This window comes from Lontra canadensis, unplaced genomic scaffold (assembly GCF_010015895.1).
Source record: "Lontra canadensis isolate GAN:19392208 unplaced genomic scaffold, GSC_riverotter_1.0 scaffold159, whole genome shotgun sequence".
NCBI lineage: Eukaryota > Metazoa > Chordata > Mammalia > Carnivora > Mustelidae > Lontra > Lontra canadensis.
In genome coordinates, this window is record NW_022631153.1 from 973,270 (window position 1) to 992,173 (window position 18,904).

The window sequence follows — 18,904 nt, forward strand, 5'->3', positions numbered from 1 at the left end:
CACATTTCATCACAAATTTAAAATCTCCAGTGGTGGATCTAGTATTTTGCCTACCCCAATCTCCTTTCTCTTCTCCGTGATTCCATCTCAGTTGGTTAAAAATTTCTGACACACAGAAATACAAATTAAGTGGTTATGACTGATCTCTCTCTTTATTCCATCTCTTATACCCAGTTGGTCATATATGTCCCCCAAGAAAACATGCCTTGAATTTGCTTCCGTTCCCCTGCCAACACTCAGCCTGGTCCTAGCACTTGCCTTGCTGTCCATCTCAGTGACAGGCTCTCTCAGCCTCCCCCTCTTCCTCCTGCCTCTCCCATGCCTGTTCTTTTCACTCTTGCCCTGGCTAAGGTGGCCCATCACATCCCACCTCCAAACATGAGAGTGGTCCCTGCTGCCTGTTCTCAACTATATGCCCCATGACTCCCAAGCCCCTCCCTCTGTATCCTCTGTGATGAATGTATTAAATCCTCAAATCAGTAATGAGTGCCTCGCACCCACCAGGCACTCAGGCCACTGCGGTGCAGTAAAATGAGCAGACCAGGTATGTTCCAGCCCTCCTGGGGCTGCAGTTTCCTGAGCGAGTGAACTCACTCCCTGCCTTTCCACCTCTGCCTTCAAAAGGCCAGCTTGTCTCACCACCTCCTCAAAGCTGCCTTCAGTCTCTTCAACCCACAGGGATGAATACCTTTTCAGAGTTCTTACTCTTCTTGCTGTGAATACCCCTTTAGTCATTCTCCAATATTTTCATGTACGTTAGTCTTAACCCCTTACTTGGATTGTAATATCTTTGAGGTCTGCTCTTTTTTTTTTTTTTTTTGCTATTCTATTTCCAATGTTGGACATGTATTATTTGTCATTGTTGTAGTGATATTCACAGTAATTACTACTAGTCTGCAATTATATGTAATTAAGCTATAATTAAAATAATACAATGAACCTGGTGTGGCAGGCAGATCTTTACATGCATTTGCTTATGTAACGAGTGGCTATTCCATACATACTTAATTGACTTAAATTTTTGACTCAGTGTTCCTCAGCTGTGGGTCTCAGGAAAGTCAGTTTCTGAGACTCAGTTTCTTCACCTGCAGTACTGGAAGCTGGATGCCTTTGTTTTTTGTTTTTTTGGTTTTTTTTTCTTTTTTCCATACATCACTGGATGGATGCCTTCTTTTCAAGATTCTTTCCAGTTCCAACCCAGTGGTTCAATTCAATTTCAGTGCACTTATTTCTAGGGAATCTTTACTGTGTTTTCTGCAAAGATTTTTTGCTTAGGAAATATAAAGCAAATATGCCACAGTCCCTGCCCTCCAAAGTTTTTACCATCCATTGTAATAACAGGAAGCCATGGGTGTCTGAGGGGTAGAGAATGAGGGAGTTAATTACATCACTAGGAGAAAGCGAGAGTTGCTTCTAATTAAAAGCTTCCTGAAGGAGGAGAGATTTCCGTCCAGTTGAAAGAGGTAGTTGATGGAGTGGGAGTTTGGAGGCCCCTCTTGGCAGAACTGGTGGGCAAAGCAGCTCTTCAGTAATGAACCAGAACAGGGCTGTGTTTAGAACCAACCAACCAGACACTTTGTTGTGTGCTAAATTTAACATGGTGACCACACTGATGTTGCTACAAAATATAACAGAAGAATCACAACTGCATCACAAAGTTCTGTGGATCTCAGAGGGGTTAGCCATTTGGGTATTTGAGATGCATCCTCAGATTAAAACCACTTAGTTTGACCTCCCTACATGCGGAGGATCATAAGCTACAGGGGAACATCTGTTCCATCGGTGCTACATCTGGACTCTTGTCACAATATAATATAATTAATTACCATTACAATCAGCTAATAGTAGTGTTCAATGTTATTATTTATGTCTCTCCTCATTTCAGAAGGAACTGAAGCAGTTTGCAAATATATTCACATGCCAGAAGACAAAAATATGAGAGATAGAGAATGACAAAACAAAAGTGAGGCCAGTAGAAAAGCTAAATGCTCCAAAGTTCTAAATACTGTACACAACATAGGCTGTGTAACTGGTGCTCAGCATCTTAGCTACCAAGCATTTTTCCCCAAAGAAAGTTTTCATTTTTATTATAATAATGTGGCATCTTAGAGATTCCAAGCTTATATTCGGAGATTTATTCTTTTTGATCCAAGAGATTTTGCACACAGGATGATGCTAGGTGCTTTCTTTCATGTTGACTGCTCTTTATTTATGTTAAAGGTTTTTTTTTTTTAACTTATTTGAGAAAGAGTGAGTGAGAGCGAGAGCATAAGAAGGAGGAGGGTCAGAGGGAGAAGCAGAACCCTGCTGAATGGGGAACCCAATGGGGTGCTCAATCCTGGGACTCCAGGAGCATGACCTGAACTGAAGAGAGCTACCCAACAGACTGAGCCACCTAGGTGCCCCTTGACTGCTGTTTAAATGAACGCATGAGAAGCAAAAGCTTTTGTGACTGAATGAAAAGGCTTTTTTTTTTTTTTAATATTTTATTTATTCATTTGAGAGAGAGAGCATGAGAGGGGAGAAGGTCAGAGGGAGAAGCAGACTCCTCATGGAGCTGGGAGCCCGATGTGGGACTCGATCCTGGGAGTCCAGGATCATGACCTGAGCCAAAGCAGTTGCTTAACCAACTGAGCCCCCCAGGCGCCCTGAAAAGGCTTTTTGACTGAGTTTCTGTGGCTGTGGGGCTAACACACCAGTGATGCTACTGAGGGGAAACATCAGAATTTCCTCCAGTGAGAAAATATAGTTGTCCTTTTTTGTTTCATTTTAGAAGCTTCTCTCTCTGACAATGCACCTCCCCTACAAACACTTCCCCGCAAAGCACGGTTTCAGCAGTTTTTGCCCTCTGAGGAGGGCCTTCTGCCCGGAGCCACCAGGGACTTTACGCGGGAACAGCAGAGCCCCAAGTGCAGGCCGCAAGCCCCCGGTGCCGGGTGTGAGCTGGCTTTGTTTTGATTGACAGCGTGAAGCAGCATGAGCGCTATGGGCAGCTGACCCTTGCCAACTCCACGGCTGCCGACACGGGCGAGTTTAGCTGCTGGGGGCAGCTCTGCCAGGGCTACATCTGCAGGAGGGACGAGACCAAGACAGGCTCCACCTACATCTTTTTTACAGGTAAACTGGGGTGTTGGTGGGGTTCTTGAGAGTGCCGGACTTGGCCTAGAGTCTACGGTTCCAAATATCTAATAACAACAATGACAGCTCTCCCTGTTGGCCAGGCTCTGTCGGGTTATGTCAGTTATTTCATGGAAGTCTCACAGGAGCCCTCCAGAGTAATTACTGAGATCATTGCTGTGGCTTTCATGGGCAAGTAGAGGTTTAGAGAGATGAAATATGTCCTTAAGGTCATACGGGTTAAGTGGTGGTACCAGGAGTTGAACCCAGTCTGATTCTAGGGTCTGTACCTGCCTTGGCCAATATGAGAGCACTAAACATGTGTGACTATTATTATTATTATTGTTATCATTTTTTTGAGAGCGAGAGAGAGCACATGTGCGCAAGCTGGGAAGTGGGCTGGAAGAGCAGAGGGGGAAGGAGGGAGAGTATCTTAGGCAGGCTCCATGCCTAGTGCTCATTCTCACCACCCTGAGATGGGGACCTGAGCCGAAATCAAGATTCTGTTGCTTAACCAGCTGAGCCACGCAGGCCTCCCTGTGGGTGGCGGTTTTTATTTAGATGGAAATTATTTAAAATTAAACAATTTAAAACTCAATTTCTGAGTGGCCCTTGCCAGGTTTCAAGTGCTCCTTGGACACACGTGGCTGGTGGCTCTCCTTGTGGCCGCTGAAGACAGAGAACATGGCCATCTTGGTCACTGTGCTCCCAGGACCTATGGTGACCTCCGTTCTGGAGCCTCCCTAGTCAGAAGAGGCTTAGCTACAGCCTCCCACCCCCCACATTTGTTCTTAGTACTGTGAGCTGAAGTTTTGTGGGCAAGATTCCCAAAGGTGGTGGCCTGTGTGGTCCAGCCCCCTCCCTGTGCTAAGTGAGGTGCCTGAAAGTATGCGGGTCAGAGGGAAACCTCTTCTCTGAGCAGCATTCTGCCAGCTGAAACCTGCTCTTGGAGAAAGAGGCATTGCCATATAGCCTGCCAGTCTCTCTTCAGCAGGTTCAGAGGAGAGCACAGCTTTCAGGCATCTTAGAATGCCACCACCTGGTGCTGGCATTGGCCTTGGTGTTTCAGGTGAAGCCAGAATGCTTCCTTCCTGTCTAGGCTGGGGCTTTCTTGAGTGCTGTCTTACATTTCAGACTTACGCTGACTTAGCCATTGTTACCCGGATGATCCTAGGTCCTGGCCATTTGTGAATGCTTTAGCAAAATCTCACGTGTTCTCCCATCCCTCCCACATAGCTCCTCTCTGGTGAGAAGACTCATGAGCACGTGCTCTGTGATTCTGGAGTCACACGGGTCTCATTATCACCACACCCTCAGGAAATAAGGAGAAGCTACTTTACCGTCTCTGTTGTAGAACTTATGATGCTGACACTGAGGCTTGAAAGGGCAAGGTGACTTGTTCAGTGTTCCATGCCTGGTAGTGAGGAGAAAGAGTCCACTCCTGGTTTTCTGACCTAGGATCTCCTGTTCTTACTGCCTTGATCCATTTCTAGGATGGGGTGATGGGTAGCTTGATAAACAGGCAGACAGACACTAGCTAGCATAACTGGTGTTGTCAGGAGAATTGCTAACAGTTGTTCACAGGTAATCCCTTGTGATCCTCATTCTGGAATGTGCTGCACAGAATTGCCCACATGCCCTTAGCTCCTGTTATTCTGGACAAGAACTGATAACTATATTTCAAATGGCAGAATGAGGATGTCTTGCCATGACTGGCACTACCACATCTTCCTAAAATACTGGGTTTTGAGTTGAGATTTTGAACTGAAGACCTCCCTTGAGCAGAACATCCCATTAGGATTAAGGGCTCTCTGAGTTTTGAAGCTGGGTCCTCATTCCTAATTTATGGGAAGCTCTCTAGTGAGTCACAGGAAGGCTGAAATATTTACTTCAACTTTAAAGAAACCTGGATCAAAAAGGGACATGACCTAATGTGTTGTATCATTTTCTTTTTTCTCAATGCCATGCCAAGAGGCCAATTGGATTTTCAGTACAAGGTTTAGCATTTATCTTTTCAGGCATGGTGGGTTTATAAAACCAAGATGAGCTGTTACGGAAGCGGAGCTTCCCACTGCTGGCTCTGATTCTTCCAGAACATATGCTTCCCCACTACCCACATAGAGAAACGTCTGGCATTAGTTATGTTTGTATATTTCCCAGAGTTTGATTGCAAACACTAAAGCCTCTTTCTGGCTGTTGTTAATTTGTGCAATTTTTGATTAAGCAACTGCCACATGTATTTGATCTTTATGGAGGGGGCACTATCAGAGGGCTTTTTTTTTTTTTTCTAACTTCTTATTCAAGTATGATCCCTACAAAGAAAAGTCCACAAATTATTAGTATACAGCTCAATAAATTATCCTTAAATGAATATATGCATGTAACTTATCAGCAGTAGAGTTTTCTCATAGCAAAGTCTTGGGCACCCATTACACGTATAGTAAAACCACATTCATGAGCATCTTGCTAAATCTGGAGTTTGTTGAAATTTTGATTTTAATTTATAGCCTATTTAATTTTTGGAAATCTGAATTTCTACATGTTTGGTTTTCTTTTCTTTTTATTTATTTATTTATTTATTTATTTTTAAAGATTTTATTTACTTTTTGACAGAGATCACAAGTAGGCAGAGAGGCAAGCAGAGAGAGAGAGGGAGGAGGAAGCAGGCTCCCCGCCGAGCAGAGAGCCGGATGAGGGACTCAATCCCAGGACCCTGAGATCATGACCTGAGCCGAAGGCAGAGGCTTTAACCCAGAGCCACCCAGGTGTCCCCATGTTTAGTTTTCTTAAAGTAATGCTTGCCATCCACTTGAGTAGCTACAACCGCGTTTGCAGGGGTCATATGTAATCTAAAATTTTTAAAATGAACTTCAGCAAAGTTTTTTGTTGCTGTTGGTAGATGGGATCCACTAATCACAAATATGTTTTTTCTGTTTATTAAAGCGACTGGTGTGGTCACTTTTTCAAAGACTGTTTTATAATACAAGAAGTAAAGTCACATTTTTTGTTTGGGACTTTGGACTCTTCACTCATTCTATTGGCTTTGTTCATTCGTTCAGTTTCCTCTACAAAACCTTTAAAGCGAGGTGGCTTCTAAATCTTACAGTCAGAAATTTTCCTTAAAGGCCTTTAAGCAAAAGCTATCTTTGCTATTTCAGATTCTTCTCTCTGCAAATAGGGATGTGGAAGCACAGAGATTAAGTTGACATATCCAAGGCCGTATAGACTTAACTCTGTATGAACATGTGGGTTTTAGATACAACATTGACCAAGGTGCCCCTTAACTAAGCCTGGAAGTCAGTTGATAATTATTAAGACAGTGGCACAAATCCCCTAGCATGATAGAAATTCTTGGAAAAGATAGAGCCTTAACTGAGCCATGACATAGTCCCTCTTGATCTCAGAGCCAGAGAAGACCTCCATGTCAGTGAAGTTGGCACTCATGGCCAAAGAACTTTTGGCCCATGAAGGCTTTTAATGTATATAGGAATTCTGTCCCCAACCTAAAATATCAGATAACTATGGCACAAAGAGGGCTAGTGAAGGAGAAGCCAAGAATAATTATTTGTTTCAGAAACATGGTGGGGAAAAACACGGGGAAAAAGAAATTTTTATTTTTAAAGAACATGGGAAAAATTTTAAGTTCAAAGATTTCCCTTAGCAATCACCATAATATTCCCTCACAGAATCATCCAGAAAACAAAGGACTTAATGTGCCATGCCAAAAACAAAACCCTAAACCATAGTCCCTAGACTATCCTAAGGAATGGATGTATGGGCAAGCCAGTCCTTGTTTCTCTCATTACTGTAAGATCAAATGCCATCATCTAGAACTTCACGTACAGGGAGAGTGATGTCAGGGCAAATAGGAGGACATGAGAAACTGACTGAATTCCCCAGCCTAGTGTTGGATGAGCAGAGCTTAGAACCTGAGACTAGTGGTTTCGTTGTCTGTCCTTACTTAATTCTCTTTCCATTGACCTTGGCAGGAATGAGGTCCTCTGGGCTGCGAGTAAGGACAGGTGAGGAGGCCAGCACCCTTGCTAGGCCGGGCCTCTCAGAGATTCTGCTGTGCTGGGGAACCATTCTCAATGGGCAGTTACAAGCATAGGCTTTGGGGCTAACTTCTCCAGGGACACAGCAGATTTTTCACAAGTCTTAAATTTTTTTTTTTAAGATTTTACTTATTTATTTGAGAGAGATAATGAGAGAGAGAGAGAGCATGAGAGGAGAGAGGTCAGCGGGAGAAGCAGACTCCCTGCTGAGCAGGGAGCCTGATGTGGGACTTGATCTCGGGACTCCAGGATCATGACCTGAGCTGAAGACACTTGCTTAACCAACTGAGCCATCTAGGTGCCCTTAAAATTCTCTTAACATAAGGAAATCCATCTCCTTCCCTGCTTTCTCAGTGGACTAATTCATGGGCCTGATTTGGGCTTGACCTAAAAATTTTTTTTGTTTCCTTTAAGGAGATGGGAAGTGAAATCTTTTTTACAAGAAAAGGAAAATCATTAACAAATAGCTTTTTTTATGCATAAGGACTTAGTGTCTGAATATATTGCCAGTTCCCTCTCTGTGCCCTGAGAATGTAAAAATCCTTAAAGTACTCTTACCTTATTTCTCCAGAATTAATAAATCTCTCTCTTTCCCTTTGCAGAGAAAGGAGAACTCTTTGTACCTTCTCCCAGTTACTTTGATGTTGTCTATCTGAACCCGGACAGGCAGGCTGTGGTTCCTTGTCGAGTGACTGTCTTGTCGGCCAAAGTCACCCTCCACAGGGAGTTCCCTGCCAAGGAAATCCCAGCCAATGGAACAGACATTGTTTATGATGTGAAGAGAGGCTTTGTGTATCTCCAACCTCATGCCGACCACCAGGGGGTGGTCTACTGCAAGGCGGAGGCTGGGGGCAAGTCTCAGATCTCAGTCAAGTACCAACTTCTCTATGTGGAAGGTAAGCCTGCCTCTACCACTGCTTAGAGTTTAACCTCTGCCAGTAGTCAGTATCCGGTACTGATGTTCCCAGCTACGGATGGAAATCAGGAGGCAAAGAACGCTGTTCTTGAAGTCTCCCCTATTGTACCGCCATTTCTCGAGTTGCCCGTGAACTGACCCAACCCCCTCACTCCCTTTGTCCACTGCTCTCTCTGGTCCTACTTCTGTGTGATGCATCAGCCATTCTCCAGTATTTCCACCTGCTTAGAACATCCTCTCTGATGAGAACATCCTCTTTGTTGTATCCAAAATCCGTGGTCTCCTGAGGGCACCATCCCTCCCCAACTCAAGGTCAGGTTCTTCTTGTGCTTATTCCGGCTTCCTCACCCTCATCCTCCCATCCTCTGTTAGGAACCTCAGCTCCTCTGGGCATTATGGCTCCACCAACTTTCTCTTCTCTTTTCCAGTCATTCCCTTTATTGGCTCATTGTCCTCCTTGTCTCTTCACTTTCTGTGACGTCAATAACCAGCTGGAGTTCTTTGGGCCCAGTTCCCTGACCACTTCATCCCTTCCACCTCAGGCACCCCTCCTTCGGCTGCAACTTCAGCCTGTCCTCAGCTACTGCTGCTCCGACTGGAGAATCACTGAGTGAACCAGACCTCCAACTCCATGCACAGCCTCACCCCTGCTCAACTACTGCTCCATGTTCCGTGACTCCTCTGTGCCTGTTCTCACCTCCACCCTCCGCCCCAAATTCTCCAGTGCCCTCCTTCCCTCCCCACCCTCCCAGCTTGGGGTCCAGGGCTTCACACTGCTATGCTCTCTGTTGATGCCCTCAACTCCTTGCCCACCTGTTCCCCCACTGCCAGGGAAATCCCACCCTAGAGAACATGACTCTACCCTTTCTCCACGACGAGAGCTACTGGAAAATCCCATGGATGGGTAAATTCAGTCTCTTCCAGCTGATCTCACTACCTACTTCTTGACACAACTGAAGTATCCTCAAATCTCTCCATTAAAAATGGAAGTATTTTTCTAATGTGATCATTTTAATGAGGAGTTTCAATTCAGTGGATTTATATATGAAATACTTTTTTCACTTCCTTCAACTCTGCCATGTTAAAAACCTGCTTTCCTAAGGGTAGCAAAGTCCATTAATGATAGCTCAGTCTACTCTACATCCAACGGGCACTTTGGGTTAGTAAGACAGTCTTATTCCTGTCTCTAACACTGTTCATTTAAAATCATTAACTCCACCCTTGACCTGACACTGCTCCCGCTCTGTCCACCAGCATGCAGGTAGCACTGGTGACTCCATCATCTTGAAGTGGGGGTTTGTAGTGGTGGAGGGCGACAGTCTACCTCCCCTCCTCTTCTCTCCCTGCTCTGGTGCCGGCCTTGGGGGAGAAGGAGAGAGCCTGCAGCCCAGAGACATTTGTTTCTTGGTGGTATTTACTGACCTGGCTTATTATTGAACCCAGTGGGACAGATGGTGGCTCCAAGGTCTTGCCATGGGATGATAAAGAATTCACCCCTAAGTAGCCCCTGCAGTGCCTGTGTTGGACTCAGCCCCATCCTCCTTTTGGACCCTCAGCTAAAGGCCTCTGCTCTTCTCATGTACCTCTTTGCCCTGATCAGCAGTGTGGTCTTAGAAAGGATATAGTCCTTGATGTCTCTATGTCCTTCTGTTCCTCTGGCTCTGGAGCATGTAAGAATGAGGAACTCACAGCAGGGACACAGTCTGGGTCTCCCGTGCCCCTGGAAGCCCCCATGTACCATCATTCCCAGTGTTTTCCAGCTCTGGGCTGGTGGCATAGGCGCAGCCAGCAAGCAGATCTCCTCCTGCAGAATAACATGGTGTCCTCTTCCTTTAACAAGTGATACTCTTGGGGCTCCCTCTCCTGACTTCTGGGACCAAAAGCACCCCCTTGCCAGCCCCTTTAGGGGAGTGGAAGAAATGGTTCCTTTTCATGTACTATAGTCCTTCAACAGGGACTTGTTTCTGTTGAAGGACTATAGGAACTCTTCTGTACCTGGGGTGAGTGGTCTATGTGTTGGGGGTCAGGGGAGTCCTTCTGCAATGCTGCTGCTTGAGCAGCCCTGGAGAGGCATGAGTGGCCCCAACAACAAACAGTTCTCCGAGATGAGAATTTGGACTCCTTCATGCCTCTGGTTCTCAGCCCTGGGACTTACTCAGTAGGCCATGCCCCCCAGTAATGCTGCTGCTGAGTAACTTTCAGAACTTCCTTGACCAGCCTCAGCCCTCGGCTAAGGTCTTCTTTCTCCATCACAGCTAAATACCCTGAAATAGTGCTCCCCATTCCTTGTGTTTCCCTCCCTCCTACACGTTCCTCATTTATCTCCCTAGTATCCCACTGAATCAGCTCTTGCTAAAGGCCTTGGGACTCCCAGGACATCAAATCCAGTAGCTAAGTTTCTGTCTTCATCCTATTAGATTCTGCCACACCTACGTGAAATGCCTCTTTGGCTTCAAGTTTTCCTACTTTACCCCCACTTTCTTATTCTGCTTTGTCAGCATTTGCCTTTCCCAGCCTTTCAATGTTGGAGGTCCATGGGACACCCTTCTTTCTCAAGCCTCGCTGTCCTGCTGGCCAGCCTCAGCCATACCCGTGCTCTGCTTCCTATCTGCTCACTGCTAGCTCCCAAGTGCTTATGTGTGGCCCAGATTTGCGAATGACAGCTTCATGTCTGTCTGCACTTGGACGCCTCATGGGCCCTGCCTTGAACTCAGGTCTTCCTCCAGGGTCTGGTTCATCGGGTTTCCTGGTCTCCGTGATGGTAATACTGTCACCCACATGCCGGCTCAGGACTGGGAGTCAACCTGACAGCCCTGTCTCCTCCCTCCCAGGCCTTTTCACCTTTTCATCAAATCATTTTCACATCATCTTTTAGTGCCCTATTTCTCCCTATCTTCATTGCAAAAAAAAAAAAAAAGTTCAAACTATCATCTTCTCCTCCTGGGACTAATGCAATTCTTTTCAATGGTTTCCCCCTTTTCTTTCTTCATCTTCCATACCATAGCTGACTATAATTACAATTAAGACCACTTTGTAGGTGCCCATGTATCCTAGACCTCTAGTCAGAATCTTGCAGGTGGACTGAGGGGCCTTGCCGGACCAGTCCCTGCCGCCCTCCCCAGCCTGCAGCCTACCTGGCCTTCGTCCACCTCACGGCAGGGGCTCTACACACTGGGATTCCCCAGGCCGCAGCTGCCTCCCTGCTTCTCCCTCCGTGCCTGTTAAGCTCAGCCATCCGATTTTAGTTCAAACATTGTTCCCTCAATCAAGGAAGCCTTTCTTGCTCTGCAGACTATTCTGAGCTTCTAGAACATGCTGGGCTTCTCCTTCACAGTTCCTAACAGAACTCACGTTTTATATAAACCGCACACTTACTTGCTTAGTGTCTGCCCCCTCCAGACCATGAAGAGAGGTCCCCAAGGGCTCAGAGACCACGTCCGGGTTGTCCCAGCTCCTAGTCCATTGCCTTACTCAAGGCTGCCATCACAATTACTTGAGGGAACTGACCCCAGTGAAGAGACGTTTCTACATCGCTGTGAAGTAAAAGGACTGCCAACAGATGTAGTACCTGCGCCCTTCCTGCGAACATCTTTTTCCTTCGACTCATTCTCCTCTTCCTTCTGAGGATGGACAGTCACATACCTGCCTGGCTCCTCCTCACCCCTTCAGCTCCCCTCCTCCCAGCCCACCCCTTCTCTACCTTCTGCTTACTCTTTCCCCACGCACCTTCTTCTCCCTCAACTTTCTTATTCCCCTCCTTATTCCCAGAACTTTCAGCCTCCTCTCCCAGTAAATATAAGGGCCAGGCCTGGGAGTCCTGGATAAGCACACACCCCAGACCATCAAGGTAGAGAAGAGGCCCCAAAGGACACCGAAAGTTGACCGGGAAGCTGGAAGGCAGGCAGAAACGTTACAGCTCTGTTCGAAGAGTAGAATGCCTCTCAAGGTTTGTCTGCAAGGTCACACGGATTCCATCTCACTTTCCCTGTCCTTTGCTTCCTTTCAGTTCCCAGAGGCCCTCCGTCAACAACCATCTTGGCGTCCTCAAACAAGGTGAGAAGTGGGGATGACATCAGTGTCCTCTGTACAGTCCTCGGGGAACCTGACGTTGAGGTGGAATTCAGGTGGATCTATCCAGGACAGAAGGTAAGGGCTGTCCCCCCGCCCCAGCCAGCTCTCTCAGCTCGCTGTTTTGTCCTCCATTCCCACCTGTAACTGAAGAGATCAGAACTTGAGAAGTTCAGGAAGTGTGTGGAACCACAGTAGGAGCCCAGGCTTACTGGTTTTCTAAGACATTTTATTATATTTACAAGTGGCTTTTCTTTTTTGGAAAAAAAAAAAATGGGTTCCATCAGGCAGTTCAGCATACCCTCTTTATATGTTATTTTTCTCCATTAAGCACGGATGAGACCTGAAAGGCAAAGGAGGGAGCTTCCCTCTTTCTCCACCCCCAATTCTGGGTCAGTTGGAGGCCACTTGGTTTCCAGCAGAGAGCTCTCCCCATACAAACTATGCCCTGTGGTGAGGACATCCACCAAGTGGGCATAAAAACCTAGGCCCTGGCAAAAAGGTGCTGTGAGGCCAGAGATTATTTTAAAATAGACTTTCCATAAGAGCAACCACCGCACATTTAGCCCCTGTGCCTGTTTTGCTCACCAAAATAAACAGCTTTCTACCACCATGGAATAATCCCTTCCTTGCCAGAAGAGATTTGGCCTCCTAAGACATACTTGGCCCATAAGCCACAAGTGTATTGGCTACTATGATTGGTAGAAAATAACTCTCCCCGGAAAAAAGTAGTTTCCTGGGACTAGGTACATGTTTTTAAAAAGCAATGTCACACTTTGAAGACATCAGTGATTTGCAACAGAATGTTTTTCTTTTTTATGAGCAGAAAGGGTATTTTTTTTTAAAATACTGGTGATATTAGAGTTATGTTAAATTAATCCAGGACACACTACATCCTTATCACCAAAGTTGGATGAAGCATCTTAAAATGACCATCTCACTTTCTAGAAATAGGAAGTTATGTCATCTAGGGCATCATGTTATCCATCCTTGGGGTACAACTTATCTCTTCCCCGGAGTCCTTTGGAATATCTATTTCTACTTCTGCTTCCCCCAAATCTGAACAATCAAGAGCTCTTACTCATTCACAATTGCCTTTAAATTCTGTGACACAGAACTACTGAGTGGGCAATGTCAAGAGGAGAGCAGTGGAAATTTTTATCCCTGTTTTCTTTTTGCCTAATTCCAGTTCTACATTCTTGGAGTTCCAAAAGAATAAATTTCATATTAAGTAGCCACTTACTGAAGACCAGAAAGAGCGTGCCAAATAGTATTATGTTTATACAGTGTAAAAGCTCCCCTGTGCTACGCATACCAAATAATCTTTTATAAGTACGTATTTTGGCCTTGGAAAACAACACCCAATGGTGCTGGGTGAATGGGAGCTGTTTGTAGCGGCCTTTTGCTTGTGCTTCAGCACATGGGGGTGTCGTTCAACAGGATGAAAGGCCCGTGACAATTCAAGACAGTTGGAGGCTGATCCACAGAGGACTGGCGCACACCACAAGAATCTCCCAGAGCACCCTGACAATCGAAGACTTTGAGACCATTGATGTAGGATATTATATTTGCACTGCTCACAATCTCCAAGGGGAGACCACAGTTGCTACCACTGTTGAGTCTTCCTGACTTGGCATATGAAGTACGAAGAATTAATGGAAAGTTCATTTGTGTCCATAACCCGCTTCGGGGTTCTTTTAACCAATGCTTTGCCAGAGGCTGATGTCAAGTGCCAGACCCCACCCCCTGCCCTGTGAGTCAGACCCAGACATCCAAACTGAAAGGAAGTCATCCGGTCTAATAATAGAAGTGTTAACTCCTCTGACAGAGAGCATGTATTTTGATTGCTTACCTATCTCCATGCATTTCTACTTTTTATAATAAAAAAGCATTGATATTAACTTTATATCCTCATTTCTATTAAATAAGCAAGTTTCTGTAAAAATAAAATGAGCTAAGGGTTCATTTTTTAGTTGGTTTTGAAGTGCATCCAGACGGACATGCTGGCAGCAATGTTTGGATCATTACCCAAGATTCTATTTGATACCACGACTACAACACATGAGGACCTAAAAATGCAGTAAGACATGGGTCAGCCATTATCTACAATGCAAATACAAAGGTATCAAAAAATGGTGTAAACTTGCCTTTCTAAGCTGCCATACTCAAAAGTACGAGTTCTAAAGGAGTCATTCTTGAGTATTTTCTAAAAATTCAACTTTCAATATAAAATAAATTTCCACGTCAAGGAAGACTCAACTTCGTTTAGGCTTTTTTACCATCTTTAAAAATATTTAGACTTTAGCTGTTCCCATTTTCTTACCTTATACAGAAGAAATTGCTAAAATCAGTCAAAATTTCTCCAATACACATAGCTGGGAATTCAGAGAAGCTTACTTGTAAGTCTAACTCTGAAAGCCAGATTTCAGCCCCATGACTAATTCTGTCATTGCGTTGGAAGCTCCTGGGAAACAGCTGAAGAGGAGACTGATGGCTACCTGGGTCTTGAGAAGGGCTAAAAACTGGGTGACACTTTGGAGGATGGAATAGGTCAGAGGTTACAACTCTTACATTGAATATTCCAGCATTATTTATTTGATCAAAGTAAAATACACTTTCCATCACTACAAACTGAGCACAACTACAGTTTATACATCCATATTTTCATGACGTGCCAACATTTTGCATCCTACATGAAAAACATTTGGTTTGGAAAAAAAAAAAATCAAAGTTCTCTGGTTCATTCCTATCTACTCTCCTGTTGCCTCCCATTTATCGGAAGACATTTTGTATTAACTGTGTAAAAGACTGATTTCCCCAGACACCTAAACGGTATGGAGGACAGCAAGGAACAGCACAAGACGTCCCATGCGTAGGAGATGGATGGCAAACACGACTTTGGCTAATGGCATTGAAAACAACTCAGAAGGGCAAGGGGAGAGCTATGCCAGGAGGTGGCAGTGAACTTATATTTCCATTTATCAGAAGCAAACATGGAAGGTTACATACATAAGAAATGGTTGGAGGTTAAAGGCTTGAGACACAATCACTAATAAAAACAACCATGCATCATGAAGATCAGTTTGCTATGTAGTATACATGTAAATGAGGACCATATCCACCTCTAGTATCCCAAGTCCGTTCTTACCCTATAGCGGTTACTTGTAAAGCCACTGGGCATCAGCGACACAGGTTAGTAAACACTGACATGCAGGGAGAGGGAGATGAAGCCACAGGTCTTCCTTCTACTCCCCCCCCCCCAAAGTACTAGAAAGGGGGGAGGTAATAAGTTCTGAAAAGAAACTGCAATGCAACTTGGAGGGAGTTGCATATTGTCCATTCATTCAATGACCATTCTGCTACTTTCTCAAGGACGGAAGGATTCTTCAAAGGATGCATGAAAACAGCATCTCTTCTCCAAATGTTTTACTCAATACGGCATCATTGCGTTAAACAGGCTGTTCCTATTCCTCGAGAAGCACAGATCCTACCTTAGTTCTAACTAGCTAATGACTTACTCTTTATTCTCTCTAAGGTTTCCCAAAATTTGTACTAGGAGATCCAGGCCTTGGTTTATTTGGAAAGTGGTTTTGGCACCTCGATGATGAGCTGGCTCTGGAAAAGCGTATTTCTTGTCCCAGAGAAAAGTAGGTAGGAGGTAGAAGGTTTGCTTTTGTGGCTCTGGTGAGAGGGGGGGACAGTAGGGGAGGGGTTGGGAGAAGAGGAAGGGGGGGAAGTGAGGATCATGGGAGGGCAGATAGTTTCAACCCGTGGGAATAGCTTAGATCAAAGTAAAAGTAAGGCAGAAGTAAATCAACCAGTACTGCCCTTTTGCTTTATACAGATTTTTAGAAAAATTAGGGTTCTCTATTTGCGCATAGCCTGAGAAAATAGATTGTAGTATCATGTTAGGTTCACGTGGGGACATTAAAAATCTAACTAGTTTCAGCTGACATTACCAAGCACCGAAAGCCTGCCAACAAGTTACTCCAGAAGGATACAGAGCTGGATAGACATGGACGAGCCAAAGCTTTTCCTGTCATTACCACTCCCCACCGTCAAGGGCTGAGCCAAGATGGTGGTAGAGAATTTTAATTCAAGCGACTATCGTTCCTCCTCCTATGGCTTTTGCAGAAATGCATACACTGACTGTTATTAGATTAGTACATACCCAGATTTACACAGCATTGGACTTTCAATTCAGAGCAAAGGAGGCAGCGTCGGACACATGACACTCTGTGCACCCATTTCATTCACACATCCCCAGTCAGACCAAAACAAAAATCACAAGAAGGTGTCTGTGGTGAAGAACATTATAAAGGTTATAAATCTTTATCTTAACAGGCCCCTGAGAGTTTTTTTCCCCTTATGCTTAGGTGAAAAAGGCAATGAACAAGACCCTCTTGTTCTTGAAGTGCTTTGTGCAACAGCGTCCATGTAGATCCATTCTGAGATCTTTGGGGGGAGGCTCTGGGACGGGGTCCAAGTCTTTCTCCAGAGTTCCAGTCTCCTAAGGAGCCTCGGGGGTGGCGACTCTCTAGTTCCAGAGTGGTCAGCACGCGTCCACTACCGTAGTGCTCGCTCCCATGAGCGTGGTTAGGGTCAGTCCCGCAGACCTGTACAAAAGCTTTTGGACAGTCTCCCAGCTTCCAGAAAGCGTCATCTGGGTGAGATGCTGGGGCTGGGGAAGGAGCCGGAGTTCCTCGGTGACTGGAAGGGGACAGCAGCAGAAGTGGGGGACCTCTTGGGGCTGCACAAGTCCCCGTTGTGCAACTTCCACAGCAGCTCCTCGTTCTCCATGGACAGTCTCTTGTTGACCTTGGACTCCTTCTCCAGTGACTCCTGAAGGACAGCCTGCTCGGTGGAAAGTTGCCTTGAGGACAGAAAAAGAGCCACAAACCACGTGGACCTGAGTTCGAAGGAACTTGAAAAAATTCTTACCACTTAAAATTTGAGCCCACGAAACAATCCCTTTGGAACAAAAGGGAGTCCTGCCCACGGCTGACTGGACACGGGGGGCCTGGTTGCTGGAGAAACGCTGGGAGTGTAAGCCTCAGCCCAAGGAAAAGTACCTTTGGGGGCGAGTTCCTTGTTGGCTGGGTGGCCCTACCACAGCTCTTCTCCATGTCTTATGACTGTCTCATGCTTGAGGCTGTTTCTTACTGGGTCTTGTGATGCTCCTTCTCTGAAAGCATCTCAGGATCAGGAAGCCGGGGGCCACAGTGGTCCACACCACTGGCTCCCATCCTATTTTCCACATGGAAGTCAGTAGCTGGTGAACCACCCACTTCAGTCCCATTTCACGCTCCATGGGGACGGAGTATAGTAACGAGGGCAGGAAGAGCTCAGGGAAAACGGGACCTTTCTTACCTGGAAATCGCCATGTGCTTGTCCATGCGAGCTTTCAATTCCTCATTCTCCTGCTGAAATCGCTTCAGTTTGTCAACCAAGGCTGTGTTATTGTCCACCTTGGTGTGAACGAGATGCTGGCATTTAGACATGAAACAGGAAAGCCCCTCCTTCCCTCAGACACATTCCTGACACTAACCACTTGGAGAGATTTCATTAAGGAAGGTTTAGTCAAATTCCGAAATACCTACACTTGGACACATGCTGCCAAAGAATCTGAGGCAGCAAAACAGGGCATCTAGATGTGTTTTTAATCTTGGAACACTGAAAAAATGAAGTTGAAATATAAAAAAATAGATTTTTAAAATCTATTTTTTAATAGATTAATAATTTTTTAAACATGTATTTTTAAAAAAGCTCTGCCAGGTCCCTGATGTGGCCCCGGGGGTGATGGACTTGTTTGGGGTCGGGGGAGGGGGGAGGCGGGGTGCGGGGAGGTTTTACAACTGCCCCTGAGAACTGGTGCCCGGCCCTGGGCAACCATGGGCCCTGGGCGCCTCCTTCAGCTGCAAGGTGGTAAAATGACAATAGCGCAGGCCTGCACTACAGCTTCCTGGGGTAAATTCTGGAGAAAAAAAAAAATCCCCGTGTTCGAAGAAAACTCATAGTAGGCCCACAGCTGACAGTTCTTGTTCATTATGGTCTTAACGCGGTTTGGAGTTTCTCTGTAGTCTTAAATTCGGGTGGCCACACAAAGCACGGATTCACCAAGCTCCGTGGAGCACTAACCGGGAGAAGGAGCACTCGCTACACAAAGCCTCCCTCCTCCATTCAAGGGAAGAGACATCCGTTCTCCTGCGGGTCTGCCCAGGCTAAACTTCCAGGGAAAACAAACTGATCAGGGGAGAGGTTCAAGGATAAAATCCCAGAAGACATTTCATCACTTAACGTGAGGAAGAGCTGATTACATCCCATTACTTCCTAAAGGTAAGATTTTATTACTTGCTGAGGCGGTGACATCATAGCTCTGTCAGAATTAATGCTAATCCCTGTCTTGGCAGTGTATGACTAATCCACTCTGATTATGATTCTCGGTTGGGAGTCCTACTGTTCTTAATCTTTCCTATTATCCAGAAAGTGCTCAGGACAAGCATAACCTTCCCAAAAATGACACTGTAAGAGAAAGGGAGCCTTGGGATTTCCTGTAATTACAAAGGAATTCAAGATGACACATGAGGTGGGGAAATCTGGAATGAGAGACTGGGCAGGGATTGGCCTGATGGTATTATCTCATCCAGTGTGTCCTTTCACAGGAAACTAGCCCTCGTGTTCCCACACAGCCAACCACCCGCAGAGCTAGTTTTCATACCAAAGCTTTCATACTGAGAAAGCCTCCTTG

General features: G+C 45.5%; 2 protein-coding genes across 7 annotated transcripts in view; one reads left to right on the top strand and one right to left on the bottom strand.

Moving 5' to 3' along the window:
* The window catches only part of PDGFRL (platelet derived growth factor receptor like), a 70,293-nt gene extending 56,231 nt beyond the window's left edge, over positions 1–14,062 (top strand). The window contains exons 3-6 of the mRNA XM_032844945.1: positions 2,966–3,117; positions 7,775–8,068; positions 12,095–12,234; positions 13,597–14,062. Of these exons, the coding sequence (XP_032700836.1) occupies positions 2,966–3,117; positions 7,775–8,068; positions 12,095–12,234; positions 13,597–13,785 (775 nt within the window). The 3' untranslated portion in view covers positions 13,786–14,062. The remainder of the gene's footprint in view (positions 1–2,965; positions 3,118–7,774; positions 8,069–12,094; positions 12,235–13,596) is intronic.
* Positions 14,063–15,870: 1,808 nt separating this feature from the next.
* Positions 15,871–18,904, bottom strand: part of MTUS1 (microtubule associated scaffold protein 1) — a 161,182-nt gene continuing 158,148 nt past the window's right edge. For all 6 annotated transcript variants that reach the window (XM_032844948.1, XM_032844947.1, XM_032844946.1 and 3 more), the window contains 2 exons: positions 17,527–17,624; positions 15,871–17,029 (listed from right to left, as the gene is read on the bottom strand). In XM_032844948.1, the coding sequence (XP_032700839.1) occupies positions 16,816–17,029; positions 17,527–17,624 (312 nt within the window). In that variant the 3' untranslated portion in view covers positions 15,871–16,815. The remainder of the gene's footprint in view (positions 17,030–17,526; positions 17,625–18,904) is intronic.